Consider the following 16,564-nt stretch of genomic DNA (forward strand, 5'->3'; position numbering starts at 1 on the left):
TTCCTTTTATAGGAAAATTTTAATAGTTATTCAATGTTCTACATTTTACAGTAAATATACAAATACAAACTTGGCTTAGTTATAGTACTAAGATCACTAACTGATCTTTAAAAAAAAAAAAAAAAAAAAAAAAACCCTCAACAACAAAAAAACGTAAAAAAACAAAAATTAAAAACAGATTTACACTTCATATCACAAGCCTGACGCTGGTCCTTCACTCTGGACCAAATAGCTAACATACAATTCACTTCTCTCAACGCTGAACAGACGTTGGGCTTCTGTTTCAAACACAACCTTACGGTAACAGATATACCATAGCATGTGCAAACTGGGTACCAAACTAAAACTTCCAAAGATGGGGTTGTTCCTAATACTCGATCCAGGGGGGATACAAGTATGCTTTTTTTTTTTTTTTTGGAAGACAAGGAATTTCCACTTTTTGCATCACATTTAGTGTCAAATTAAACTAAAGAGAAATCTCTGACAAATTGAAATTAAAAGCTGCAGCAGAACATCGAAGACATTTAAGAGCCTACTATTCACTGTGATAGTAGTGTTTTAATTTATACTCATGAGAAAACTAAGACTTAGCAACTGCAAGGCAAAAGAAGAAGAGAGGAGGGAAGAGGGAAGATGGAAGGAGAGGAGAGGTGTAATGAATGCTTCTGCGGGATTAAAATATAATGGAAATGTGAGTGAGTCGTCCTCAATAAAGGACAGAATGGATAAAAAGATAAGAGACCCATGATTAAGACAACTTTGCATTTCCTCCCCTCTGAACACATCAAAGTTTTCAACTGTCCATCTTCACTTAAGTGCAAACTGAATTAAATGAGAGGCAAGGAATGGAGTGAAATGAGGAGGCAGCTATCAAAAATGATCTGCCTCTCTACTGAGCCCCCACATTAAAAACAGAGTTACAGTTTTTAAGAGCACTGGTCCTCAGCTCAGGAAAGAAAAACTCTCTCTTACTTTCACTTAACTTAAAATGATCAACTCCTCCTTTAAACTTTATTTGGTGTCTGTTGTATTTTTGAAAATGTCCTTTAAAACAACAAAACAATGACATTTGATTTGGAAGAAAGAAAATATCCCCTCAAAAATATCTTTGTACTAAAAATGTGACATCCAATTGTGCTTTTTTAAAAAAATATTAATTTATCATTTTGGCTCAAAGCCTTGAACCATGGCGATGTCTTTTCCACACTTGTCAGTGGCGACATCTAGTGGAGATTAAATGGCAGAAACATTAGAGACACCAATCTATGATGTAGTTCAATATGACTGCTACTGAGACGGGGTGGAGAGGGTTGCAAAGGTCAGACTGAAAGCACATGAAGGCTGAAAGCACGTGAGACTGTGAGAGCAGAGGGTTAAAAAGAAAAAAAAAGGTCAAAGCGAGGAACATCTGCCTCATTTTGCACCCTTGAATGTGATAAAAGTAAATGTTGAAGGGACGCAAAATGGCCTCTGAAAGGAGTCGAGGCACAAAATGATAACAGGAGAGGAGACGGCAAGAAAGATTAAAAGGTGAAACAGGCAATATGCAACAACAACGATGTGAGAAATAGGACAGCAATAGGAAAACACAGATTCACAGGAAGCTAGACGCAAAAAGGATTCAGAATTCACCAGATACTTAGGAGAAGAAACTAAATATTTACCGAACAACTGTTGTTGAAATATGGCACAGAACAAAGGGCGTGGAGGCTGAGGGTTTTTCAATACGTCTTTGCGCCTCACGGGACAGAAATGGACAGCAAAGATGGCTTCCAAAAGAGTCACGACCACGCAAGCCGTTTTCAGTTCCGTCATTAATCCTCTGCTCCCTCAAGGTCTGTAAATCCAGGTGATGATTATAAAAAGTGGGAATTTTGTGACAAGAATTTCCACAAGTTTATGTACACGACCTTGTCTCGACTTCTCCCCTCCCCTCAGTGACAGATATGTAGAGGACAGAGATGCAGAAGAGGAGGTAAAAACAAAATATATTAAAAGCACAAACAGTAGCTGCCACACTGATGCAACCATGCTTAGCTAGAAATACATTACTGTACCACTTGCTGTATAAATATACTGCATTTTTTTTTTTTTTAACTTAGAGATCCAATGCTATAGTGAAATACACCTGAATATTATGCATACCCATTATGCTCAATTGACCAGAGGGAAAGAAGAAAAAAAACACAAGATTTAACTGAGAAATACTGACAGGAGTAGTGGTTGGTTAAATAAATCCTAATGACGAGTAACATTACTGCTGTCGCAAGAAAATCCAGTTTCTGCATCTTTTCAGTTTTACTGGCTTGAATTAAAATATACACCGTCCTTGCAAGGTGGGAGCGTTTTATGACCCGGTAACATCCACTTGAGATCTTAAAGACCGTGGTCGTTTTTGAAAATAAGGCTCAAAAATCGACGGGTTTTCATCCGACAGCGGCATTAGGTAATATTTTCTTGAGAATTAACCTACTAGTGTACAAACATCTGGACTAACAATACCTCAAACACTCGACCTTATTGTTTTATTTTTAATTACAATATAAATCTTCCTCCCTCCTGCACTACAAAGCCTAGGTACCTGTTACTTAGCATTAAATTATAGTCATCAACTTTTTTTTTTTTGTCTTATGTTGTGCAATATTTCCTCACAAAGTTATTCAATACCCAAATTCTTGATATGTTCTACTCTTATTAGCAGTAATTATTATTGAATGGTTGCTGCATACAGAGCCTGTAATCCACATTTAAGAGATTACAATAAGCATTTTTTTTAAAAATCAATTCAAAACGCTGATAAAATTAACCACTGTTGGAGGCATTCCCTCTTATTTTATTGCATTATCAAACCACTTCATCTACATACCTGCACAGTAAATGCTTTTTAGACCAATCTGCACTCTACACCTCACAATGTCATGATTTGAGTCTATTTTTTGTTGTAAATCTTCATAAAAATACCACAGGCCTCACCTAAATATTAAACCCCACCACCACTACTACTCGGTGCGTTTGTAGTGTTTGATTAAGATAGGTCATCAATGCCTTTCCACGTACATTAATGCCTTTACACGTAGAAGCATAAAAAGGCAACAGAAGATGGCTGTATATGGTCCATGTCTCATTGGCTCAAACATTATCCTCAGCTCAAGACGATTCCCATAAAAGTTAAAGTTTATGCTGGATTTTTTTTAAAATGGAGAATGTTTAAAAGCAGTCAGTAGAAGCAGATGTGTAAATCTCCGAGCACGGAGAATAAAAATGGATGATTCTTTGTCGTAAAAATTAAAAAAAGTCTAAAAAGCCTCCTGAAGGTTGTGCTGGACTGAGCTGCATCATCACAGCTCTGCACTCCTGCTAATGTCTTTATATTATTTATAGCCATGAACACTAAAACCAGCACTTTTTCAAGACAGTACTCTCATTTTGCTCTCAGGTTAAAAATTTGGACCCAAATTCTGAGACTAACAAATCATCCCTCTGACATGGACCAGGTGTAAACACATTAGAGCCCTCTGATTGGACACAATCTGCACAACCATCGATGTCATCGTTTGGTCTTTCATGACACTGTGGAATGGACGTCTATCAGCACATTTATTTGACTGGTCCGTTATTAAACTCGAGTCTGGGTGTCTATCTGTTGAGTGTTTGGTTATAAATCCTCGCCTGGAAGAAGGAAGGAGGAGGAGACAATACGGTCACAGAGAGAAAAATCAACGCACAACACACGTAGTGCAAAACAAGCAGTGTGTTTGCGCGGCCTCTTGCAGGTGAGCCGTAGCAAGCTCAAATGTCTTGTACCTTGAAATGAAATGACCAACTGTGAACATGTCACCCCCTCCCTCCTTCCTTCCTTCCTTCCTTCCTTGTCGTTGTCGTCTGCTCTCCTCCCCGAGTGCCAATCCCTTTAAACTCCTTCTCTGCCGTCTGCCATGCCCTCCGAGAAATTCATGTTGTGTGTGTTTGTGTATCGATCAGTAATTGGAGGTATTGTGCAGTAAGTGCCACTACACACCACAGGAGCCCCTGTGTGTGTGCATGCTTGTGTGTGCGAGAAATAGTGCACGACCACCCACGCTGTTGACACTTATTTATATTTGTACATTTTCTCAATGTATTGACCTACGCTAAGGTTAAGATTTCAATAGTGTCACGACATACTAGCCTGCATAGTATGTAGCATGAAGTAGGTGATGTTTTCTTAGAGTGTACTTGGTACTAATGCTAACACAGAGGGACACGCAGCAGGATGGGTCAGTAAGTGCTCTGCTCATAGCGACACAACACTCACACGGAGACGTAACGACAGGGATGATGGACCGCCGGACAGACAGCTACGCGCTGGAAGACGACTGACATTAAACAAAAAAAAGAAAAAGAAAGAAAAAGAAAAAAAAAGGAAGAATAAAGGCAGGAAAAAAACTGTAATTTAGCCGATTGTGGTAAAAAAAGAAGAAGAAATAAAACATTAAATAACCAGAACAAACAAAAATCCTTGTTATGTTAAAACCCTGTGCTGATATCTAGTCGTTAGAAAATTTGGCAGCATTAAGTCAATAAGTCTTTGTAGTGACTGATGGAGATGATGATGATGAGGAATAAGTGCCCGATATTTTCCAGCCAACTGAGCAACAGCAGCAGGAAGGACCACACACACCAGCACAACACAGAAAAAGGAGCAACTGACACCCGTGATTGGTCAAGAGTCCTTCTGGAGTTCCAATGACAGACACAGCAAAAGAAAGTGAGGAAATAAAATTATAATAATAAAAAAAAAAAAAAAAAAAAAAAATACCCATACAAAAAAATAAGGTAATGACTGGTTGGCAAATGAACAGAGAAAAAAAAAAATTAAAAAATAAAAGCAGCTTCTGGAAAAAACGTTAGAGAATGTCGCATAATAACAATAACAATAATATTAAAGTGGCTGTTGCACTTTAGTTTTGTTCTTGCAGACAGGTGCCGAGTTCCTATGGTTGCCAGTGGGAGCCCGTGTAAGATCTGAGCAGTTGCATACGATGGTGGACTCCAGATCTGTTGGGGAAAAAGAGAGCAGAGGCGCACATTGGTGACTGATTTAAGACTGGAGAGGTAAAGAGGGGGACGAAGCGGGAGGTGGCACAGTTTGTTCAAGTCGGAGAGACAACAGAGGATCAAGAAAAAGGGATGGAAAGAAGAGAGGAAGTGGAGGGGAGGAAACAGATGGAGGAGAGAGAGAGCTAGGGTGGTGAGTAACAGCAGGAGGTCAGACACTCACATGATGGGTGGGCTCTACCAGTGAGGCGGTACGTAGCTGTACCCAGGTGTCCCTTGGGGCCTGTAGGTTGGCACAGTTACTGGGTGTCCTCCAATCTGGGGGTGCTGGGGCGTTGTCAGCAGGGTCCCTGAAGAGTGTTAACAATGCCAATAATGAGCTTCAGCCATTCATGAATCCATCTGGTGAACAGCTAGAAAGGCCTTGTTTGGCAATTGTCAATGTCTAGCGTTTTAGATTAATTCAAACATTGATATTTTTGATGTTTTCTTTTGTTTTATGTTTTCTTTTTAGTATTTTAGCAGCTGCAGTTCTGCTTCAGCTCTACACAACTTGTTTTCCTATGTTGTTCATATAAAGTTGACCATGAAGTAGGCCATCTAAATAACTGAATAAATGTAAGAAGTCAATTTGTACTAGTACTGCAACTCACAATCACCTTTGTTATTCATGAATCTTTTGATTATTCTTGCAACTAATTGAATTTTCATTTACAAAATGTCAACAAATGGGCCAAAAAATTTTCCTATCACAAGTAACCAGGGCCCGCAATGACAACTTAGAATGTCTTGTTTCATCCGACCAACAGTCTGAAAACCCTAACGTAATCACCAAACTGTCACAGAGGATGAAGACAAATGGTGGAAACATAATTTCTCAATTTAGTGAATTATGGTCTACGAAATGCAAATAAATGGCAGAAACTGCTGATCACAGGTTACCAGTGCCCAGAAACCTAAATGATGACACCTTTAGAAGGGAAAAACTAGTTTACTAGTACGTCTTCTGAAGAACAACTTGTCAAATAACTGTCTAAGCTCTATTTTATACACTGTTTTTATGATATACAGATCCGACCCAAAAAAACAAATATAATCTATGAAATATGCAAGCCAAAACAAAAGGAAACTGTCAACAGTGTCGGCGAGCAAAATTAAAAAAACATGTCTGTGCAAGTGCACGAAACCATCTCCTGCATGAATAAATGCAGTCAAGAGAGAACAGTGAAGCTGTCAATGCCAGCGCCTGCGAATCTGTACTAATAAAGCTTCGGAGTGAGAGATTCTGGACGTACCTGCGCTCATGGCCATGGTTGTCCCAGCTACCATCCCCATGGCAGCCATTCCGTTGTTGCGTGGAGCAGGTACGGGGACTGGGGCGGGGTACAGGGCTGTAGAGGGGATGCTGTTAGGCTGCACCACGGTGGTGTGATGGATCACATGTGGCTGAGCCGCATACACTGGCTGGGTATAGTACGCTCCCTGTCAGGATGAACAGACACACAAGAAAAGGCTGGTGAGGCTCTGTGTGTGTGTGTGTGTGTGTGTGTGTGTGTGTGTGTGTGTGTGTGTGTGTGTGTGTGTGTGTGTGTGTGAGAGATATATAAGAGATATATAAAACTCACTATACAATTTAATGTTTTATTTTATTTGAAGATAGTCTGAGAAGACGGTTTAACTACTCATTTCCTGCCGACAGGAACAAGAGAAGTAGCAGAAAACTTTTCCATCCCTCTTCTCGCTTCTGTGCTTTTCATTTCAAACCATTTCACCATTAGAAATATGCACTGCACCGAATCACAACAAAATGATGGCGGCTCGTCATGTATTGCATCTCAAACAAAGACATACTTTGTAGCCGCTTTTTAATCTGTTGTCTGTCTAAGTTGCCCAATCACCCGGGGTTTTCTATGGAAAATAAGAATGTGGTAAAAAAAAAAAAAAAGGACTTTTCGGTACCGATTTTGTTTGGGAGCTTTATATTTCACACACTGAACATAGTTCAAGGTCTGAATCAAAGCTCATTCCCTGCAGCCAGAAGAGATGAAATGTTATGTAAAATTTCAGCAGACAGAAGATCTGACCTGAGGCAAAAAGATTATTTTTCTTTCTCTGGTTCACTAAAAATTCCTTAAAGATGAAACTCAGACATGAACAGACGGCAGACTGTCGCTATTTTAAACTGCTTCACCTGATTGTTGTCAATATGTTCACCAGACAACATATAAAGTAAAGGGATTGAGTTAAATGGCACTGCCAACAGAACAGGTGTGACCCAACAAATCTGATGAGCATGTTTCAGTGGCAGAGGACAGACTGTCTCTGAGGTAATGCTGTCAGTTCTCATTCAGTCTCCTTACCTGTGCGTATATGTTCTGCTGAGGGTAGGCACTGCGGATGGGGTACATCGCTGTTGGGTATGGGGTGGGGGTCGGGGTGTAGGGAGGGGGCGCTCCATTTGACTGAGTGGGGGGCACTTTGTATGGGGTGCCTGCTGAAGTATATCCTAAAAACAGAAGAAAAAAAGATGAAATGAGGGTGGAATAAGAAATACATCTCAATACAGAAATACACTTTTATTAATTAATCAGTGAGATTTTTGTCTTATTAAACACGCAGTAACTGTTTTTCTGGGGCAAGCTCGACAAGCTGTATGTTGATAAGGGGAACTTGTTAGCAAACAGTTGCTTGTTTACACAGCCAGCAGACACAAAGCAACATTAGAATTTAGTTTCAAGTCCAAAATTAATTCTTCTTGTTGCTCCATTTCTCCATTTGTGTCTCCATCAACTCCTGAGGAAAATATTAAGCTCTTTAGATGCTAAATGCTTTGTTACAGCCTGGTGCGCTAACTTTGCCTGTTGTTTGGTGCTGGGAAGGTAGCATAGAAGGTTTGTAAAGTTTTTTTTACTGAAAAAAACAGTTGCCTAATACATCTGGAAAAGATAGCTGATGAGAGCAGTGAGAGTGAACTGAAAGATTAAAGTTGCGGGCAGTAAACAATCAGCTTTAAGACATTGAAACTCACTGGAGAACTGAGGGGGACTGCAGAGTTAGGTGATTATTCTCTTTGGGTTCTTCACTAAAATGAGCCCTTCTCACATACAAGTAGTCATGTGGATCACACGACTACTTGTATGTGAGAAGGGCTCATTGATAACAGAAAAATTATTATAGAGGCTTTAAATGATTACAATTCACCATGTTACCACTAATTGAAAAATAAATCCTGAGCAGACCCAAGACTGGATGCCATAAATGGACAAAACAAAACAAAAACTTACATTATACTCTTTTTGGGATACAGTATGGTCAGAGAGGATACGGGCCAGTTGTGTGTTTTATAAATAATTGTACATTAAGGATTAGATGTGGCCAAGTGAAATCAAATTAATAAAATACATTATCATACCAAATTTTCCACCACCATATTTCAAAAACATGGAAATATCTCCTCTAAAAGTTTTTATTTAACTTTAAAATTAGAGCTTTAATCATTAGTCAATTAATCAATCATAATATCTTAACTTTACAACTGTTTGATATCTGAATAATGGTTTGAGTCATTTTTCAAGCAAAAAATACCCAACATTTGACACTTCTGTCTGTGTTTCCTTGTCTTACATTACAGTAAATGTTGTATTTTGGGGTTTTCGACTGTTGCTCGGACAAAACAAGACATCTGATGGTGTTATCTTGGACTTACTGGTGTTATTTTTTTGCATTTCCTACAAAATCCACCAGATGGGGGACTGGTGCTGTCTTTAAATAGGGCTGGACTCTCTTAACAGTTACAGCCGAAGGTTTGTGTGTCTTAAAAAGTGCCTAATTTTGCCTGTCTTACCATGCTTTATGAACACAGCCTTTCTGCATCGCTTACTGTTTAAGACAGTAGTTGTTTAGTCAATGAATATGAAGTATATTCACCATTTTATCAACCACCCTACCAACCAACAACAAAACCTTCAAACATGATTTTAGTGTAGTAGTCGCCATTTTAACACTACATCATAGACAGCTGGAAAGCATGAGATCAACCGTAGGACAGTGAAGGCATCTGGTTCAGACCACTGCATTAATGCCTGTGGTCCACTGGACTCAGCTCTGTGGGGTGCAGTACCTCTGAACGGCCACTCGGAGGAGCCTGAAGGTCAAACATGCTACTAGCTAGTTGCTGCTGTGGAGCTTATGAAAGCGCTCCTCTCACACAAGGACAAGGGAACAAAGAGATGCTGGAGCTGCTCTGTGCGTCTAAAAGTGTGTGTGTGCGTGTGCATACTCTCACACACATTTTTTTTTCTCCAACATGGATGCAGGGCATTAGAGGACAATGGTGTGTGACAATTGCACAAAAGCCCAGCTGATTGAAAACAAGTTTGTCTATTCAGTGGTCTTGAGGAATAATGACATTGACCAAGACGTTTCTAAATCAGACCGCAGCTGTTTGTCTGGGGCACAAAATCCAAAGGCTTTAATGTCACCACTGTAGAATACATAGAATGAAATCTGCAGTTCAACAGAAAATAACTCTGCAGGTTTAAACAGACCAGCCTCAATAATTAGGTTCAAGTCTTTTGTTGGAACAAAGCTGGGTGAGGTTTGCCAAAGCATACCTGATATATTGTTTGACTTCCAAAAGATAAAAAACCAAACTGGGGGAGGGGACGAGAGGAGACGGGCTTCAAAAGCAGCGCAGACGAATCAACCCATCCTGCCTCCGTGAGACACTTAAAATTCAGGAGACAATTCAAGTAGCTGTCTGCACCCTCATGTTCAGAAGAGCTTTTCTATTCAGTCACAGTAATTAATCATTTACAAATATGTTTTTATTTTTGTGATAATCTACTTCGTGCTTTCCAGGACAAACAATTTAGCAATTTTGAGACATTCACTAATATTATACCATTTTTCTTCCCATACAATCCTCTGCTCAACTGCTCTGTCTGGGTACTAGAGCTGCAACTACTAGACCATTACTTGGACAGTTCGAAATAAAATAAATCACCAACTATTTTGATACTAGGTTTCTCGTTTTGGTCATTTTTTTCAAACAAAAATGTCAAATGATCCAACTTCTTCAATGTAAGGATTTGCTGCTTTTATTTGTAATTTATCATAATAAAAGAGTCGTCTTTGGGACAAAAGATGTAATATAAAGACATTAAAATGTGATGCGCATTTTTCACTTTTTCCCCCCACATTTCATAGACTAAGCAATTAATCAGTTAATCCTCAAAATATTTGGCAAAGTTTTCAATAACGATAATAGTCTTTAGTTGTGGCTTTATCTGGAACCATCTATACATGCTTGATAAAGCCATGAACCATGACGATCCTATGGGAAATCCTATGGATATAACATCTATTTGACTTTTTTCAGTTTATTGATCACATATCGCCTGCTTTCTTTTGACATTTCCTTTATATTCTTTATGTTGGTTATTTACCTTGCGATAATAAACTCTTGATTACGTCCGGATTCCAATAAAGTTGAGCCGCTGTACAAAAACGTAAATAAAAACAGAATGCAATAATTTACCTTTGACCAACTTTCAATTTAATACAGGTCAAAGACAAGATACATTTTTTGCAGATATTTGCACACTATGAATTTGATTTCTGAAGCAAGCAAAGTGAGAAGAACCACAGCGTCCCACATTTTTGACCATGTATAAGCCTCTTCCTTTCTCCTCTGCCCATACTTCCTCACACCCTTCCTTGACACCTGCACTAAGCAAATTTATATATGTATAGTCAGAAATCAGTTGCAAGGCAGCTGTGCATGGCTAAAGGGTGCATACACTGTAAACTGGGTCATACATATTTTTGGAATATCTCCAATTAACAGTTTTTAATGTCAAAAGACAATTAGCTTAGTCTGGGTTTCCAAGCTGAAAAGTTCAAGTCCCCATCACTCTAAACTACCTATATCTATACAGACGCACCATATCTGGAGAGCACTGAGACAACTGTTATTCCCATCTGCTGTGGGGACCAGACACCGAACCCCAGCAGAGTACGTATCTGCTGCTATAAGGCAACTGGCAGCTGTTACTGGCTGGCTTCCCATTCCTTCACCATCAGTGCCCTCTAGCCTGGGATCACCACTTACTGCTTTACTTTATTATAACCTGTGTGGAGCTCTGAACAACCTTGTGATGGCTCAAAATATACTGCGATGAATCATGTTAAAAGCATGAGACAACATAATGTGAATCACAAATAACTCAATTATTCAAGATGTGGGAAAACAATATTTGCTTTAGCTTACATATGCATAATCAACAGATAAATTCTCTATAGAGCAGCAGCTGTAATAGATCATCCGACGGGAAATTAAAATTGTATCAGTGTGTAATTTATTCAACACATAAAGTGGTACCCCAGCCTTAACTTAAACACTGACTAACTTTCATTTCACACCAACACATTACTCAACTGCTTCTCAGGGTGTGAACTGAGTGATCACAACGATTACTCATGAGCAAGATCAACATAGTTCTGAAAGCTATTCAAGAGAAATAGGCGGCTCTTATAAACTGAAAAGCTGAAGGTTCTTCAGTTTATATTTATAGTTATTTCAAAAACACTGACGTGGGACCATTCACAGCTGCTAAACTGGAAATAGTCATCAGCTTTGGACTCAAATTCCAGAGTCAGGATTTCTTACTGAGTTACTTGAATCCGAAACCTGTTTCTTAATAATTTAAGTTAAATTATAAAATATAACTACAATTTCTATTCTTGCATCACATATATAGAAATTCAAGCACCTTCAGTGACCCATGTCTATAAATGTCTGTTTACAAAAACATTCAATAATTGTTTTTTCCTCAAATCTATGAATCAAGATTTTCAAGGATGCATGGGAACCCTGTGTTAAAGATGTTCTCACTGCCTACAGTGGCATGTTTTCATTTTGAATTTACACCTGTAACAGTTTTGCAGGGTGACGTTTGTATAGATGACGATTACTCATGAAATGTGATTTCTTCTTAATGGGAGCCACACAATATTGCCTGCATGATTGATTCTGTATTATTTTTCCTTATGTTTTATCCTGTTGTAAATTTGCTCTCTCTATTCTGTATTGTAAAAATAAATAAATATGCAACAAGATCCTATCTACTACAACAAAGGGCAGGCAGAAGCAACAAATATTTGTCTTTTACTTTATGTAAAACCATCTTCTTATATGTGTACATCTGTTTGACATCTTTACATACAACTTCAATACATCCCTCAGCCTTTTTACCATCTTTGCAATGTGTTTTTTTGCTTGAATAATGACAAACATACCAATAATTAACTCCAAAGAATTGGGTTGAACTGACAGCAATGCCTCCAAAAATATTACCTTGTTAAATATAAACAAAGTCATCAAATGTGTGTGTTGGAGCTCACCTGGTGGATACCCAGGACTGCCTGTTTGATAGAGGTTGGGTGTGTAGGTGGGAGCCGTGGCAGGATACCCTCCTGGATAGCCTGCAGGACATCACAGACGAGAGAGAAAATATCAGAAACCACAGCTTAACAAACACAGAAGGCCACAGAGACACACACACACAGACACAGACACAGACACACACACAGACACAGACACAGACACACACAGGTAGGGCAGTATTTGGTTTGGAGCAGGATGTACACAGATGGCGCTCATTAAAAAAAATGTCTGCACCAATAACACGGTCGGCTGAATGTGTCTTACATACAGACGAGCCACACCTGCCAATACGGTGTGGGAGGAGATAAATTCAGCGACATTAGCAATGCAAGCAGACATGTACAAGGGGGTGCACACTGCACACACTCACTCATGTGCGTCATCAATTACAAATCAAACAAACAAAGCACATTTTGATGCGAGAAAAAGCTCTCGCTGGTAATAAAGGTGCGAGCTGCACAGAGTGAGACAAAGAGAGAGGCAGAGAGGAGAAAAGCAGGAGAGTTCAGAGACTGTAAGGAAGTGAGGGATGTGCTGCTCACCGTTTTCTATTATTGGCAGTCGATCTCACAGACTGTTCTGTAGCTTTGCACCTTTGCTATATCTAGCTTTAACTGCTGTCAACTGCTGTAGGTTGAGCCAGTGAGATGGAACAGGTGTAACAAAAATCTGCATCAAACTACACTGTAGCATAGTCGGAGCGGTGTGATGGTTAATCTGTAGTCCGTTCAATTTAGTTTTAGATTATGCAGAAAATGTATGATTACAACATAAATGTAGCTTTTTGACAACATGGTAAAACAGAGCTATTACAAAAATGTTAATTTAAATTCAGTGTTGTTTCTGCGGTTATTTTCAACACAATAAAAAAAAAAGAATTGCTGAAAAGATGCAATACATTTAAATTTTCAATTTAGAACATAACTCCAGAAAAGCATTATCATAGATAAGTGCTGAAAATATAACTCATTGATTTAACTATGAGCCAACAAACAGAAAGAATTTTGATGATTGATAAATATCACAAGTGATTAATCAAATCAAAATTACCAAACAATTTGATTCTAGCTTCTGCAACGTGAGGTTTGCGGCTATTATATAATCGTAAATCGAATATTTAAATGTTTCACACTTGACATTTAAAACAAAACTTCAGGAATACAATTGTTCCTACGCCGTTTGAATCACAATGTTAAATTGATGTACTACATATATACATTATTCAATCTAGTACATTGATCATGACAATAATCACACGCAGCCCTACACACATTATTTTAGACTTCAGAATGAGACAGCTGAGTCTTTAACATGTCTGAGCAGTTTCTCAAATGGAAATAACACAAAAGTATCATCTCAGCTCAACAGCTGCAGTACTGCACGGTTCAAAGGATTATAAACAAAATGTCTGGTAACATGTTCAGTTCACCATATGCACTGATCCAAGGCCTTGCATTAATTGATACAGCAGCACAGCAGATGCTGTCACATCCCTATAAAACACACTCAACTATTATAATTAACAAGATGTTTCAGTTTGACATGTAAGAGCTAAAGAGGGGGATGATTATGACTGCAAGTACTAAGCAGTATTGCGCTTACTGACAATATTTAAACATTCGGCACGATTTTACAGTTATCTCATCAGTTCATCTCATCAGTTGACCTGAGAAACATTTGTCATCTCTGACCCGGATCTAGAGTGTTGTCAGGTTGGTGAGTCCTTGGCAGCGGTTAACACATGAACTTGGGTTGACAGCTCAGCATGTGTAATGTTGTCTGCCAGCTTGGAAATAATCCACAAAAAAACAGTGAATCGTTTATAGTTCTATTGTATTCAGACCTGATTGGCCTACAGATCCAATTGTGGATACAGAATTCGGAGCCTACTTCAAGATCCAATTTACAAAGCAACTTAATCATTTGAAAATTAATGCTGTAGAAAATTGAGACCATCTTAAAGGCTGTATATGTGAAAAAAATAGGTGTAAACAGCCTATTTTTGAATGTGGTTTTGCTGATGAAACTGACTTAATTTGTCCACATTCATATTAAATTTACAACTAATGATGTTGCACTACAGTCCCTTTCCATAACATTATTCCTGGTGAGGTCTGCTGGCTACAGTGAGTGTAGTTAAGATACAGCAGGGCTCATTTTCTTATATTTGTAAGTTCATTTAGTATCAGTCAGATTTGCAGATATGGAAATCAACTTTCACGGACCATTTTATAATTTGTTTCTGGATCAATGGACGCATACAATATGAACAGCCTACTAACTGGTATTCATGAGGGAAAAGAACGAAGTGTCTGCCCTGAAAAACAGGCTGTTCCTCAGACTGTCACATGCATGTCTTCAAGTTAACATAAAATTTAAACTAAACAGGAGTGAAAGCACATAACTGTGAGCTCCTCTCAATTTAATGAGCTTATCTCCTCTCTAAAAGACATGAACCAATGTGGTGAATGCATAAACAAAACATTCATTATTACTGCAGTGACCTTTGACCTGCAGTTCCAACTCTGCATTACTTTGGGGGAAAACCCCTTCAGCATATTCAAAGAGATGGAGTGAAGCGACTGTATCGGTGAAAGAAGGGCACAGTCTTTTAGAACAAATCTAACTTGGATGTCAAAATGTGGAGCTGCTGTGCAAAATGCATACAAGCACAGGTTTTTACTTTTCTGGCTTAGTCTCAATTGGAATCTGGTTTATTGTCACGTAGGTTTCACATTAAAACAAATGCTGTATGTTCTGAAAGTCAAGAATCATAAATAAAGAGAACTGACAAAATATAAAAATATGAAATATCATAAGAGATAAAAATAGTATGTTATTTAATAGACTTTGTCTGAGCTCACGTGCATGATTCTCACAGAAGCCTTTGCAACCAGTGTTCTTTCATTTTCTTGGTGTATCTCATCAACCTGCTCTTCACCTGCTGTACTTGTATTAAATGAAAAAGCTCCCCGATGTAAACAATTACATCTTTAGGTCATGGTCCAGGTTCATGTTCACACTAAGAGCCTCGACTCTGCTTCCTCCTGCTTCTTCAGTGGGAGATCAATGTTCTCACCTCAGTAAAGAAAAAGTCGTCCCTTTGCGCCTATTATCTTGTCGGGCCCTTATCCAACGCCTTATATCCTGCATCAACTCACATTGACTCACATACTCAAAATGTCTGAGAGGCTAATGCATTCTCAAAACATTCACTAGTTCGTATTGCATCACTTTTCTATCACAGCCTCTCTGGAAACGAAATTATTGCATACAACGTCACAATAAAGTTTTTCATTGAACAATTCAGATTTCTGGGAGTGTTTATTGTTAACTGTTTTCTCTAATGCAGGTTTAAAATGTTAATGCTTCGTTCAAATTCCCACTGAGGACATTTTGCTCTCTGAAAGATATTCTTCAGACTCTGGAAAAACATAATGCAGTCTAAAATCGCAAAAGAATAATATGAATTTAGCACTATTTTGTAAGCAGCATTATGCTGTTACTATACAGTGGACTTTTCTATTCTTCTGGGAGAGTTTGCAGCGTTCTCGTTGGTTTCAAAAGGTTTGTTGTAGGGTTGGACGATATAGATTTTTTTCAGCAGATACCGATTATTACTTGCTTCTCATGGCTGATGAAGTTAACCGATAACTTTGAATTTTGGTGTTTAAAAAAGTTCATATCCTGTAGTTTATTCACACCTAAGGATGGAGAAGGCTCAGATGTAGCGAGAAAAAAATTGATGATTTATTATTGTTTGGCTTTGTAGTGCAGCTGTTTGACGTCATGAGCACGACAACAGCTTGCTGCACTTCTTTTCTGTGTTTATTGACAACATGCAAACCAATTTTAAAGCCACCAACTGTATCGGAGTGCGTAATCGTTGAACGCAATTTGGCTTCATCATAAGGTCCATTTATTGGCTATAATTTTTTTGAGCCTTATATCGGCCAGCCTTTAATAATTTCAACTGATGACGATGTATAGCTGATAATATAATATATAGCTGATGGGAACAGATGGGAGAAAAGATGGGGCATGTGAGCAAAAAACACACAAGTTGGATGCACGAAAGAC

General features: G+C 38.5%; 1 protein-coding gene across 3 annotated transcripts in view; it reads right to left on the bottom strand.

Annotated features, from left to right (window-relative positions):
* Positions 1-16,564, bottom strand: part of fam168a (family with sequence similarity 168 member A) — a 33,204-nt gene continuing 16,640 nt past the window's right edge. For 2 of the 3 annotated variants that reach the window (XM_084351905.1, XM_084351903.1), the window contains 6 exons: positions 12,442-12,522; positions 10,485-10,535; positions 7,398-7,543; positions 6,333-6,519; positions 5,261-5,387; positions 1-5,037 (listed from right to left, as the gene is read on the bottom strand). In XM_084351905.1, coding sequence (XP_084208031.1) covers positions 5,275-5,387; positions 6,333-6,519; positions 7,398-7,543; positions 10,485-10,535; positions 12,442-12,522 — 578 coding nt within the window. In that variant the 3' untranslated portion in view covers positions 1-5,037; positions 5,261-5,274. The remainder of the gene's footprint in view (positions 5,038-5,260; positions 5,388-6,332; positions 6,520-7,397; positions 7,544-10,484; positions 10,536-12,441; positions 12,523-16,564) is intronic. The other variant, XM_084351904.1, reaches the window with a different exon arrangement.

The sequence above is a fragment of the Pagrus pagrus genome (assembly GCF_965226575.1).
Source record: "Pagrus pagrus genome assembly, chromosome: 4".
NCBI lineage: Eukaryota > Metazoa > Chordata > Actinopteri > Spariformes > Sparidae > Pagrus > Pagrus pagrus.